The sequence below is a fragment of the Aquila chrysaetos genome, chromosome 11 (assembly GCF_900496995.4).
Source record: "Aquila chrysaetos chrysaetos chromosome 11, bAquChr1.4, whole genome shotgun sequence".
In the NCBI taxonomy this organism is placed as follows: Eukaryota; Metazoa; Chordata; class Aves; order Accipitriformes; family Accipitridae; genus Aquila; species Aquila chrysaetos.
The window spans coordinates 39,791,328-39,804,902 of record NC_044014.1 but is presented as its reverse complement, the minus strand read 5'-3'; the positions used below and the strand labels follow the sequence as shown (position 1 = coordinate 39,804,902).

At 49.0% G+C, this 13,575-nt stretch overlaps 1 protein-coding gene across 1 annotated transcript in view; it reads left to right on the top strand.

Moving 5' to 3' along the window:
* Window positions 1–13,575, top strand: part of COL13A1 (collagen type XIII alpha 1 chain) — a 91,097-nt gene that overhangs the window by 38,524 nt on the left and 38,998 nt on the right. The window contains 8 exon segments of the mRNA XM_041127085.1: window positions 1,447–1,482; window positions 2,955–2,981; window positions 4,092–4,118; window positions 5,216–5,242; window positions 5,350–5,376; window positions 5,664–5,690; window positions 9,669–9,734; window positions 13,415–13,531. Coding sequence (XP_040983019.1) covers window positions 1,447–1,482; window positions 2,955–2,981; window positions 4,092–4,118; window positions 5,216–5,242; window positions 5,350–5,376; window positions 5,664–5,690; window positions 9,669–9,734; window positions 13,415–13,531 — 354 coding nt within the window.

Genomic DNA, 13,575 nt, shown 5'->3' with positions numbered 1-13,575 from the left:
CAAAGAGATTATTTGGCCCCATCCTCTTAAGGGGTAAACCTTCATTGAGTTTTTCTGCAGATAGAGGGAGTCTGGAGGAGAGGTAACCTGAAGGTGAAGGTTTTTCCTGCCAACGTGGCTCTGAGCTCTCTCCCAAGGGATTATCATTGCTTTGCTGTGGCAAACCTCAGCCTTGCAGAACAGCAGGCCCTTTCCTTCCTTCCCCTTCCCTTTCCTCGGCACCACACAAGATCGCTCTGGTTAAGGCAGAGATGTACCCCTGTGCCTTTCTTTTCAGAAGCAAACCCTTGTTTATACTCAGCTCTTTCCTAGGAAACCCTTGTGGGACTCAGAGTCTAGTCATGGTATCTCAAATTGCCTAAGAAAGCATTTTCTTCCCCAAAGCAAAGCATGAAAATACATAAGAAACCTGGGCTTTTTGGCATCGTAGTATGGCTTTCAGGGAAGGCAAGATGCCGCAGCGGTCACTCAATGAGCGTGGTACAGGATTCACCTCATCCTGCTGTTTCCATCTACATGGGTGTGCTTCCAGATCTGCTGAAGTCTGGTCCATATTGCTTCCTGACTTGGCTCACACATTTTTCAGGAAACTGAGATTAAAAAATCCTTAAGTAAAATAGTATCTTTACTGGATACCCACAAATCTAGGGTAACTGTGACCTGGGATGTCACAGGTTCCAGAAACTGAAGAACTATGAAAAATTAACAGTCAGGACATTTTCTTTTTTTCAGTGTTTTCAAGTGGGTGATGAAGAAGCTGCCAAACACATCCCAAGCCAGTGTTTGCTGTACCTCTTCCCAAACTGGTAGCCAATGCTGGCTAGCCAGAAAGAGGCAGGGGAAAGAACTTGATGCTCATGTTCCTCTCATCACACTACCTAACTCTCTTTTTTCTCTTAGCTCTCAGAGGAAAAAAACAGAAAAGAAAAAAAAAATCATCTCTCCTCCAGAATTGTTTGTGAGGGAAATGAATGCACTGGGACATGAGATGAGGGGAGGAGAAGAGGGATGGCTGTATTTAGACACCAGTGACCTGCAAGGGTTGTCTTGCACAGAGCAGCACCCTGCACTAAACGCCTCCAGTTTATGGCAGCAAGAATTGCCATAAAATGAGCTCAACCTCTGGAATATACTCCAAAAGCCTAGTGTATGGGCTAGGGACACCCATTTAATTAATGTAGAAACTTCAAGGAAGCTGTTTGCAGTCCAAACTGGACCTGCTCCAGCATTTTCTTGGCCCTGTACAAATTGGAGTGGGGATGAGAGATTTCCCTTCCTTCCCAAGACGCTTTCCCCTTGGAGGGGAATTGGGTCTTGGGTAACTCTGAAGAGAGTCGCAGGATAAATGGGCAGAGGCTAGAGGAAAGGCTCCGTAGAGAGGACTTAGGGTCCATCAAAATCCACTTCAGTTCCTCTAAACTGCTGTCTCCGTTTCATCCTTCCCAGGGACAGCCTGGAACAAGAGGTTTTCCTGGATTCCCGGTAAGTGTAACTGCTAATTTATGAGGTATGGGTGTGTGATATTACTAGGAAGCCTCATTAGTGCTTGCTGTATCTCATCATTTCTGTCTGAAACCAAGGACCTGATCTGATATCGCTGGAAAAAGTAATTTTTTCTTCATTTGTTTTTCTTCTTTTTTTTTTTTTCTTTTAAATGATACTTGGGGAAAAAAAAAACCACCAAACCACACAACTCCGAAAGGAAATTAATTTAAAAAAAACCCCAAGTGTTAAAATAACATAGCTGAAGCCAGATCTGTTCAGCAAAAGAAAACCACCCTAAGAAATACCCCCAAAGAAAGAAAAAAAACCCTAGGTAGGTGAAATTCCAACCTTAATTGAGCCTTTAGGTGATACTGCAATAGCAGCAAGCGCCTGTGATCCAAATGGGGCCCTGCGTGATGCAGGTCAGCCGGGGACCATGCTAGGCTGAACACCCTGCTCATGCCAAAGGGAAAGGACAAAAAGCATGGGGGGGGGATTTTTCTCTAACACTGTTACAGATGGGCAAGGGAATGGAAAAAAAGCCCAGGACAAAGCAAATTTCCTTTCAGTCCTACAGTTGCTGGCAACACTCTCTGAAACATTGAGGCTGCTGGAGAACTCAAACAGTTGCTATTTATTCTTATGCATTTATCCTGGACAACTAGGAAGCCTAAGGCAAACACAAACACCCCCTGCATCCCTGCTCCCACCAGGCAACTCAGCTGCTGCTCCAGGACACGCGATGTGCCAGAGCAGGTCTGCGGGGGAGACTCTCACGCCTGGAAAATGGGAGGAATTGGCAGCTTCCGAGCCGTCTGACAGGGCTCTGAGGCTCTGCCCTTTGCGAAAAGGGGGGCTGTGAGCTGCCCCTGGGCTGAGGAGAAGCAGATCTCTCCAGGCCTTTGTGGTCTTTGGCTTTTGGAGGAACAGAAAACAAATCAGCCCAGCTCATGAGAAAGTGCCGGGTGGGACAGTGCTCTGCGGAGCCTGTTTCTCATCAAATAGTACCTTCAACATGCTGCCGAGCTGTATGTCACCTGTTCCCTGGGACACTTTTATTATTCTATCATTTGCAAAAATTCCTCTTTCCCCAAAGGTGGGTGCCTTTTTGAATCAAAGTCTCAAGAAAACTGCTGATTTCCAACTAGTTTACAGGATGCTGCAAAATTTGAAATGCTGAGGGTTTTTTGCAAATTGCCCGTGAATCCTTCCTCCCTTCCCTTCTCTTTTCCTGCATTGCAGCTGAAATGGGCTGACAGTGAGCAGGTCCCTGCAGAAGCAATCAGGAAGCTGGGCTGGTACCCAGTGGGCCAGGGACCTGCCAGGACTCGGCGGGAGGGCAGAGAGTCACCTCACCTCTACATCCTTTCCCCGGTCCGTGCAATCTTGTGACACATAGTGCTTGCTGGGTCGGATGGACAGACACCCCAGTGAAAGCATTTCTCATCATTTCTCCTTTTTTATTTCAGGGCCCTATTGGCTTGGACGGCAAACCGGTAAGCAAACAGCTTCCCTCAAGGCTTTCTGCCCTGCCTCCTGCTAGGTCCCACTGTCCCACTGCCAGCCTGCGTGTTATAAAGTATGTTTTTTTAAGAGGATTATTTTGCAATGTCATGCACATGCATGGATTAAAAGAAAATTAGAAGGTTGGCAGGCGGGAGGATACCACAGATGCCTTGGGGGAGATGCAGGAGTCAGGAGATTAGGGAAGGCAGAGTGTGGCTGCTTCCTTTCTAGGCAAATCTATAAAATAACACTTCACAAGTGCAACAGCCTGGCTGCTGCAGGGGAAGCCTTAGCAGGCACTCCCACCCTGAATCAGACAGAGCAGGTCCCCTAGGCACCAGCCTTCTGCCTTAGCCGACAGCTTCATTTGAAGTCGACCCTACAGCTTCTTTCTCTTTGCTGCTATGCTGCAAAGAGTTGCAGTAGAAGAGGAAAGGACCCTATGAAGACCTCGATGCTGTCCTTAGAGCCTCCTTATAATCAGCTTTGTGAGAGAGAGAGAGAGAGAGAAGTTCTTCCCATCCTTCAGAGAGCTAGACACAAATACAGCTACTTCCCTATGAACCCAGCTGACATGAAACCCATAGCTCCAGGCATCCACTTAGCCAAGTTCCCCACCACAATTCCTCCAGCCATGCTGTAATGGAGAATGAGCTGGTAGCACATACCTCTGGCACTCAATTTCCTACAACTGGACCCTGATTTTGCCATGAGGAACATCACCCTCAAAAGAGACCCAGCAGCGTCTCTCTTGTACTGCTCTGGTGACACACACGTGAGCCCCAGCAAGGTGCAGTGCACTGCACTCAGCTGAAGCTGCTCTGCCAGCCCGAGGGGGGCTTAACTGTGTCCCAGCCATGCCCCGCAGAGCCTTTGCACCCCGTATTCATCCTCCAGAGCTTTGTTCTCAGCGTTTGGGGTAGCAGGGAACGGTGTCCTGTTAGGTGTCTGAGCAAAGCTCCACCTGCGTGGTGTTGCACCTCCCTTGACAAGGTATAGTAATTGTGGGTGCTTCCTGAGGCAAGGGGTAAGTGGGTTAAGTCAACATCTTCTAGAGACTGCAGTGGCCGAAGCTGATGTGTGTTTTCTTTCTTTTGCAGGGTCATCCTGGACAGAAGGGGGAGATGGTAAAAAAAATATATGTTTGCCTGCGGGTGACGCGTTGGTTTGAAATGACGTTGCCTCTTAGCTGGAAATGAGCTCATAGGCAGGGTAGCGATCTTAGCTCAGCTAATGCACTAGCTGCGTCCCTAATTCTGTAACTTCATAATAGCAGTGCTGGGACACACATCTGTAATTTTTACATTATGGCTATCAGATTCATCATGTCACAACAGCAACTCTTTAGTTATGCATGGGATATGTTTTCCTTGCAGTTAGCAATTATGTTCTTTAAATATACTCTGGGAGCTGACATTTTTCATGGTTGGCCTCATGGCAGAAGTAAAAGTTGATGGAAAGATTTCTGAAAACCCATCTGGCAGCTTTCAACTTATCTAACAACAACAAAAAAGCATATTTTTTGTATTAAATGTGTGGGTTTTTTTCTCCCTCTTGAAGCTCTGTTTCATATGTACATTGTACTAAAATGCTTTTGGTTGCAAATGATAAACTTAGGCTGCACTTGATGGAAACCCAAATGCGGTCTTGTTCCTCTCAACATCTCTGGTGATGAAATCTCCAAACTCGAGTATGCCAAGCTAGCAGCTCTGTAGTCACCTTTGCTCACTGAAATGCTGAATGTTTTCTTCTGCTAATTCTGTTTTTTGAGCTTGAGTGTCAATATAACCCTCTGGCAAGCATATGTTGAAGATCCCCCCTCCCCGCTCCTTGGCGGAGGGGTGGTGAGCTGACATCCCTCTGTTGTGCAATCCTAGCTCAGGCAGTTGCAGCTCAGGCTTCAGTCCTGGCTGCTTTTGGTTTCATCCCAGTGCCTCGACCAAGGAGACGCGCTGGCAACTGAGGTCCTGGGAACAATAAGGGTGTGTTTTCCTGATGATTTTTCCCCTGTCCTTTTAATAATTCCCCCCCGCGGTGCAGCCAGAACATGTGTGCATTTTCACTCCTCCAGAGTAACAAAGAGAACCCAGATCTCTCTTGGGAATTTTCTCCACAATTGTTTTTAAAAACTGAGTTTCCACCTACTCCATACGCTGAGAGTTTTTGTCTTCTTGTCACTGTAAATGGGAATCCATCTCGCATTCATGACTATGTTTCTTTAAAGGGTGCTGCAGGTCCCAGGGGACAACCCGTAAGTATCCCATCTCTTGCAATCACACCTCCTCCTAATCCCTTTCCCCTTGCATGCACTGAACTCCTTCATTTACTGAGGCCTTTTTTATCACTTTTCTTTCACAGGGACCCCCAGGACAAAAAGGAGAAAAGGTAACTTTAATGGGACACATGTTGAAAATTAAATGTAAGAAGTGTGCATGGAAGGGACTTGGTGCTGCTCGGTCTGACTTTGAGTGGCTGAGAAATACAGCAAGAAGAGAGGGCTCTGGGGATACGGGACAGGAGGCAGGGCGCTTGTTGGGTGCAAACTGGCGTAGCTGCACTGAATTCAATACAGTCACAATGATTTACACCTTCTGGATCTGACCCCATGTGTCTATTTTGGTCCTCTCTGTTCGTGGTTTAAACTCTTTCCTTTTAATCCCCTTCTTTCACAGGGTCAGTGTGCAGAGTACCCGCACAGGGTAAGTCATTAGTGTTATTATCGTCTGTCCCGTGCCTTCCTGCATGTTAATCCTCCTTCGTTTGAATGGCTTTTTGTTGGAAATATAGATCGTTTCATTAACAAGCTGCGTCATCTGGGCCCCGAGGGCAGTGCTCGGCTGATTGATGTGTTTCACAGAAAAGCAGCAGATAAGGTTTTCCAGGAGGGATGTTGGTTTTCCAGAAGGGATGTTGGTTCTCCGGTCTGTTCCTACCCACCAGGGCTGACCCCCAGCTAAATGCTGTCATTGCTGCTTCCTGGAGACCCTTCCATGCTCTGTGCCGGAGCGGGAAAGGTCCGTGTCCTCACTCCAAAACCCAACGAAACCTGGCGTTTCTGGAGGAGTAGAGGTCACCCACTCACACCTTGTGCTGCTGCACCAGCTCCATCCTGCTTCCACAGCCTCTGCTGCGGTTGCCTGGCCAGGAGCAGTGCGGGGTTTGCAGACCTCAGGGAAACTGTCGTCATTCGTCCCTTTTTCTTCTCCCTCATGCTGGTCTCAACCCTGCATAGAGACAAGAGGAAGGGTTGTGCTCCCTGCCTTGACCACCCCTGGCCACAGTCCCTGGTAAGCTGGTCCCCCAGCCTGGTGGGCTTTCTGCCTCCAAAGAAGAGGCAGAGAAGAAGGGTTGATGCCAGCAACTATTTAATGAAAGTCAGGATGTTGCCCCACTTGCCTCTTCATCCTGGCCTGGCTGGCACTTACTGCAGCCAAGAGAGGAGAGAGTACATCATGGGGTTTGAGGGGATTACAGTGGTAAAATTTAACCAGCTCTAAAAACAACTGGAGTGCTGAAAATCCACTGGAAATGCATTGGAACGACATCATATGAAGTGGCTGGAATTTGTAATCTGGGTGTACAGGGAGACAGGCTTAAGGGCTTTCTGTTTATTTTTGACGGGCCTCTGGACAATTAGCTGGGCTCTGGTCCCTGGCCCCGAGAGAGCAGGGCCCTGGATGCTCTGAGCAGCAGAGGCAGGGGAGAGAGCTCGGCTGGCAGCCTGGGAGAAGGGGGCCGTAGGTATGTGCCAGTCCCAGTACAATAATAGCCGGTCAGCTGTGTTTATTTAGGTGAGCCAGCTCACTAGATTGTTATGTTAAAAAGAAGCTAACAACAATGTTCACCCGAGCGGTGTCCTGGGTTCCTGTTACAGCCCTTGGCTCCGACTGTCCTCAGTCCTCAAGGTGAAAAGCAGTGGCAGGACCCACAGCAACACTGGGAAACGGAGATGCAGATTGTGCATCACTGGTAGTAGCCTGGGCTCAGACCTGGGGACAAAGGCACACTGGTTTGGTGGGTTGGGGTTGTAGGCACCCCAGGGTGACACGCTGCAGGGCTGTGACAGGGGAGAAAGGGCGAGTGCAAAGCCTCACATCCCAGCAAACCTGGTGACATTTCCTTACCTCTCATGGAGGTGTTTCTGGTCTCATGAGGCAGCAAGCTTAACATTTTAAAAAGCCCACGAGTCGTTCCAAGGCAGAGACGTGGTCACGGGAAGGGTGATTGTCCTCAGATCAGCTCAAGGGTGGGCTGTCCTGAAGGGTCTGGTCACAGGCGCAAATCAGCAGTTCCCTCTCTTCTTCCCAAAATGAAAATTAGGATGACCCTTGTTGTAAAAATGCTACACATCTGACTGAATTGCAATTTTTTCTTGCTTTACTGGTTGACAAGGTCCTTTGTCAGATGTCCTGGGCAAGGAAATGAAAACCAGCATCCTGAAAAACCAGGGATGTTGTTTCAGTTTTGTTTCGTCTTTGTTTTCTTAGGAAGGAAATATAAGGTTAGGATGTATGCCTCGGCTCGTGTTGTAGTTTCCTATTTTTTTTTTCTCTATGAGTCTGTATGGCCTGCACTGGTGTGAGGGACTAGCCCAGGCACGGGGCTACCCATTTGGTGTGGGCTGGCCGTTCGAGCTGCTCTGAAGTGCTGCGCTGGGGAAGGGTGCTCAGCTCAGGGAAAGGGGGGACCAGCTGTGCTCCATCTGCTCTCAGAAATGCCATGTGTCTAACTGACCCCATTTGTGTCACCTGTCTTCACTGTCCCCTAGGAATACCTAAGTACCACCCTTGCAGCCCTGCGCTCTAACCAGATCCTTACGCTGAAGGTTTGTGGGGTAATGATCTGACAGGACCCAGTTCTGATGCAAAGGCACGAGGATGCGGATCCAATATTGCACGCTGCCTTCTGAAACAAACTTGCTGTTGGGACACAGAGGGGACAGGGCAGGAGCTGGGTGGAAGAGGCTTCAGGTTTCTTCTCTAAACTCTCCTACCTGCACCTGAATCCATTGCTGGGTCTTGCCTCTGTTTTCAGGACTGCTTCTCTCCATTTTCCTCCTTATCCTTTCCAGCACCCTCCCTCTGCTTCTCTGTAAGCTGCATAATATTTTAGGTACACTTCAGCACTTGAGGAGCCAGGCAAAGCCAGCTCAGCTGGGTCTGGCTCACTGGTGCAGACATGCTGGGCACACCTAGCATGAGGGTGTGGGGATTTACAGCAACATCCCCCTTGAGAACATCAGTGCAGTCCTAAACGCTCTCCTGAGCTACAGGGCCTCCTGCACTGTCTTTTGGAAAGAAAAGGATTTCCTTCAGATAAAATCAGCCTAACTGATTTTCCAGCAGCACTGCTTTTGTTGTGATAGCTTCTGGCTGTCTGGATCAGTGCATTCAAACACAACTGCCTGATCACAGAGCGATGATGCTGTAATATCGGTTTGCCACTTCACTTTGCAACAGGACTGGATCCTTGCTTTCTCTGCAAACACGAAGAACGATGTTTAAAGGGATTAAAGTGCACTGCTTGGATGCGTACGGTTACTGTGGTGGGAGACCTATGGGCACACCTCTCAGATCTAAGTGCACAGCTCACGTGGGGAAACGTTGCACACGGGGACACATTTTTGTGCCTGAGCACGGAAAGCCTCTTTCTCTTCTCCCTGTGTAAATCAAGAGCAGCTTCAATGGAAAACTGATAGGAACAGGAAAGTAGATCAGGCTAGAGGAGCATTCCTGGGCCTGGAGCCGGCACGGTGGGTGCCAGGGTGACAGCAGCATGCATGCAAGTGGAAACTGGATACACCAGAAGGATGAACAAATGCTCCTGAGCTTTAGTGCATTTGATTTCTGTGTGTCCGGGTCAGCTTTGTGCCCTAAGGCAGCATTCCTGGCTATAAGCAGTCAGAGGCTGATGTTACTATTAAACAAGGAAAAGCAATGCACAGGCTCCCAAGGCAATAACCCTGCTCAGGGCTCAGGCACCAAGGCCTAGTCTTCTCCCTTGGCCATGAGGGTTATGCCTGCCCAGCTAATTGAACCATGCCAGGACCTGTTTGCTGGCCCTGATACCTGCTGCTGTCCCCAGCTAGCCTCTCTCCACTCCCTTCCACACCCCGAGGAAGGGTGAGGCTTGGAGATACACCATGTTTCTTGTAAGGGAAGATGGATAGAGCTAGGAAACCGCATGTGGAAAACTTGGAGAAAACTGTCATTGTGATAGTTGCCTCAAATCTGATGAAGAGAAATTGAGAGAAACAGTCCTGTCACCGGAGAGCTTAGCAGAGCCAGCGGGGGGGGGACGTCTTGCAGTAAATACTGCCTGAGGAGATCAGTGGAGCTGAGTCAAAAATCCCCTGGGTAAGTTTTATTTCCAAGCAGAGAAAGTGGTAAAAGCTCTGTGCAGCGGGAGCGTCAGGTTGGCGGGTGGCCACCCTGCACCTGCCAGGGCTGGCACATGGCAAGTCTCCCCGTGAGCAACGCACGGCGCGGAGGAGCTCAGAGGTCTGCCGGCAGGTACCTGTGCTGCGTGCCCTCCGTGCGCGGCTCTCACGCGCGGGTTTATTTTCACGGCAATTTCTCTGTTCCCCTCTTCTCTGTTCTCTCCCCTGTCTGCTCTCTGACTCTTGGTGCCCTAACGGCCTCCTTTGCCCTGCGACCTTCTGGTTTGATCTTCTTCAGCTGTTGCCTCTCCTCAATTCAGTGCGGCTGGCTCCACCTCCGGTCATAAAGAGACGCACTTTCCAGGTAGACTTCTCCTCCTTGTTGCCTGTTTCTAAGCTTACCCTGATGCTTGCCATTAATCGGCTTGCTACCTGTCTTTCTTCCCCTACAGAGGGGTTTCCAAGAGGTTCGGGCAGAGCTGAGGGACTTTCTTTGAAGCGGAGGAAATCTTTGATGTGATAATGTGGCTAAAAAGAAATGCAGTGAAGCCAGTTTTTTAAACTAAAAGAAATGGGCCATGAAACTGTTCTCGGGACTGTCGACAAGCAGTCTCCTACCTTAAGGAGTCAGTTCCTGCATATTCAATCTCCAGAAGAGTTTAGAAACCTCTTGCTGAAATGCAGCTAATGTCTGTGAAATTTAACTGGGATGAATGAATAGGCAAACGCTTCTTCTAAGGGCTAGTCTAGTCTGAGACACTTGGGAAAAAGTGTTTAAATAAGCTTTTATAATGGTTTCATTAAATTGCATTAAATCTTTGTGTAAACACATTTATTTTGGTTTCCAGGGCCATAATTCATGTTTAGTTTAGTTTAAGTTTGGGCATGAATTCATAAAGTGAATTATGGATGTACAAATAGTGAATAAGAGTGTCCGTAGTCAGAGTGCATGTAGATTTTAATGAGCCCACTTTAAGCTCCCTCGTTCCATCAGTTGGGATTAACTTTCCTGTGTGGACAAAATGCTGTAATTACCCCGCTGAAGTGTGCTGGGCACCCTCTATTAAGTGGCTGGGTTTTGTCACCCCCCTGCCTGTCTAGACAGTCAGATGCTAGCAATGAACTGCAGTCTGCACTGCAGGCCTTTACCACGAGGTGCCTGGTCTTTGCCCAGGGCTGGCAAAATCCTGACCCTATCGCTTGAGCCCATGGTCTCAGTTCAGTTTCTGTCGATTCAGCATTCGAACCGCACAAACCCCACGGCTTGCGCTGGTTGCCCTTCAGAGTGACAGTCTGGAGAGCCAGGCCAAGGACTGACCTCTTGGGAAGGCTTTGAAAGCTGAAGTTCGTATCCAGGATGAAGTGGGAAACTTGAATAGCTGCCCCGCATCCTGTCGTCAGCCAGGGCTGCAAATTCCCTCTGTCCCCAGAGGCTAACTTCACCGGAGAATTTTGCCACAATCGGTTTTGGCGTTGCTGTATTCATTCTCTAAGTGCAACAAAGTGTAATCCACTCCTACAGATCTGCCAGCACCAGGCAATTCCAGGAGCCCAATGTATGAATACTAAGAAAAAATGTTAGGCTGCGAAATAAATGTTAGCACCAGCGCCTGAGAGAGGAAAATCCTGCTGCTGCCTCTCAGCACATCAGCAAGAGCGCTTTGCCCAAGGGCTTAGGCTTAGCAGAGACATGGGCTTAGTAGAGAGCTGTGTTAGGAGGCTGAAGAAGCATTGCATTGCTGGGGCACAATCAGGTGGCTAACTGGTGTTTAAAAGAGCTGAAAAATAGCTCCAGTCAACGGCTAAAGATATAGAATGACATCTGATAAAAATGACACCTGATCTCCAGCTTACTGTATCCACTTACCATCCAGTTAGCTCTGTGGGGGTCTTTTTCTGCTGAGTGCATTAATAAGACTATAATGATGTGGTAGTAACATTTTGCATGTTTAGGGATCTGCATGGACGGGCACTCACTTAGACAAAGCACGCTCTGTCCAAGGCAGCAAAGCAAAGGCAATGCGAACCGGAGTTTGGGTGAGCTCCTCCTTCCAGCCACTCCTTGTGCTGGGACAGGGCTCCTGCTCTCCCCATCTCCCCATCCCCTGCCGGGGTGCCAGCACCTATTCCCAGCACTGTGCTGCATTTTAGTGCCCTAAATCTGGAGCAGGGACTGGGCTGACAGCAGCTGAGGTGGGAGTAGAGGAGGGAGAGCCAAAGGGAGAGAGGCAAAACCCCCTTTGCCTTCCCATGCTGCACCCATGGTGGGGGTGCTGTAAGATGCACGCACCCTTTAGTGCACCCGTGATGGGGTGCTGTAAGATGCAATGGGAGGGAAGTCTCTGAAGCTGGGCTGAGAGGTCAGGGCAAGAGGGAGTCTAGAAGTACGCTCCAGTGTCCTCCAAACCTCTCATCTTCTTTGGATCCAAATTCCCTCCCGAGTTTAAAAGCTACAAGACCATTTACAGGATGGCTGGATAGCACTGAGTATGGAGGATAGGGAAGCTGAGGAAGGATCCTGCATTCCCTTGCGTGGGCCACAGGGTGAGCCAGGATCCACTTACAAGATGGGGAAAAGAGAGGGTACCTTTCCTGTCTGGCCCAGCAGGCTTCCCAGCATGGACTGCAGGTGAGGTCGGACAGCGAGGCGGCAGCTCTCTTGAGGAGAAGGGCTGTTGATCCACACATGACCGAGTTTCCCATGAGCCTGGCCCACGTGTTGGAAATTTTCTTTTAAATACAGCTCATGGCAGAAGGGATGAAATTTGCAGCTTATTATTTTCATTTATCATTCTAAATAAAGCAAACATCCCTGTATCTGCATGTTTTACTAAACGCAGCCAGGATAAACAGTGCACTTGGTAGGAACACATGCAGGGGACAGATTTCATGCATTCTCCTGCACACAAAAGTGCGTGAGAGCAGATTTAGTTTTACCCAGCAGCAGCGTATAAGGCTGTAGAGAGGATAAATGCAGCAGAGGCCCAACTGCACACACATTGATTTATAATTGAGAAACAACCATGTTTGATTTCTAGCTTCCCGTGGATCCATCCAGGAGATTTTTTCAAATTTAAATTGCGTTGCTAGCAGTAGGATGTCATGATATTTTATCTAGGGAGGGGGAATGGGAGGGGAGCCCATGAGACTAACACTTAGCATGGGTGCCACGGTGCCTTAGGAGTTTGCTGGATTCATCAATTATAGATCAGCAGTCTGGTATTCAAACGTGGCGTTTCCAACCCACTGTCTCCTCAGCGCCGCTTGGTCCCAAGTCCAGGTCCTTTGGGCCAGATGACATTGCTGAGGCATGAGCCACAGCCACCGAATGGCTACTGAGGGGCCTGGGGAGGAACCGGCTGAAACGGCTTCGTTTCAGAGAGCTTAAAATGGCAGGTGGCTCTGCACGCACTAGCTTGTTAAATCTTACAAAAACAGGCTCTGCCTGGCGTACATAGGCCTGTTTTGGGCGGGCTCCAGAAATGCCATGATGATCGTGTTATTTTCTTTTGGTTTTGTGGCGTTTCTACTTTTGGTCCTTGGCAAAACAGAGGGAGTGTTGTCCAACAAATATAGCATAGGGAAAAAAAAATAGGCTGAGGTAAGACACTGTGGCTCTGCCTGGAAGTGCCAGTGTGGTCATGGGAGGCTTTGCTTCACATATGACTGTCAAGTGCTTTGGAAAGCCTCCTGAGAAACTCAAGAGATGTTACTCCTTGACATATAAATTGTACTCGACTGACTCAATGAAGAAAAAGATCTCTTTGGACTGCTTAGTCATCTGTAGATCCCTTTTAAAGAGAGCTCTGACAAGGTGGCCTCAGATGTCTTTGCAAACCGTAGGGTGCTGGCTCCTGTTGCCCAGGCAGCCTGGTCATCCTCAGTGGGGCTCTCCCTCGCTCTTGGAAACCTCTCCTGGCACTAACCTGGGACTTGCTTCTGCCTCTTCTGCTTCAGCCAGGCTGACCTGCCTTGGGCCCCTGGGGTGGCGGTGTGAAGGGTTTGCTCTGCCTACTGATAACCCTTTTTTTTAACAAACCGCAGGGTGAACAAGGACAAGCGGGAATCCAAGGTCCCCCGGGGCCCCCTGGTCCACCAGGGCCCACTGGACCAGCTGGACCCGAAGGAACCCCAGGACAGCCCGGGCCAATTGGGCCACCTGTAAGTCCAATTACGAAAAAGCCTTCTGCTTCCTCTTTCCCTAG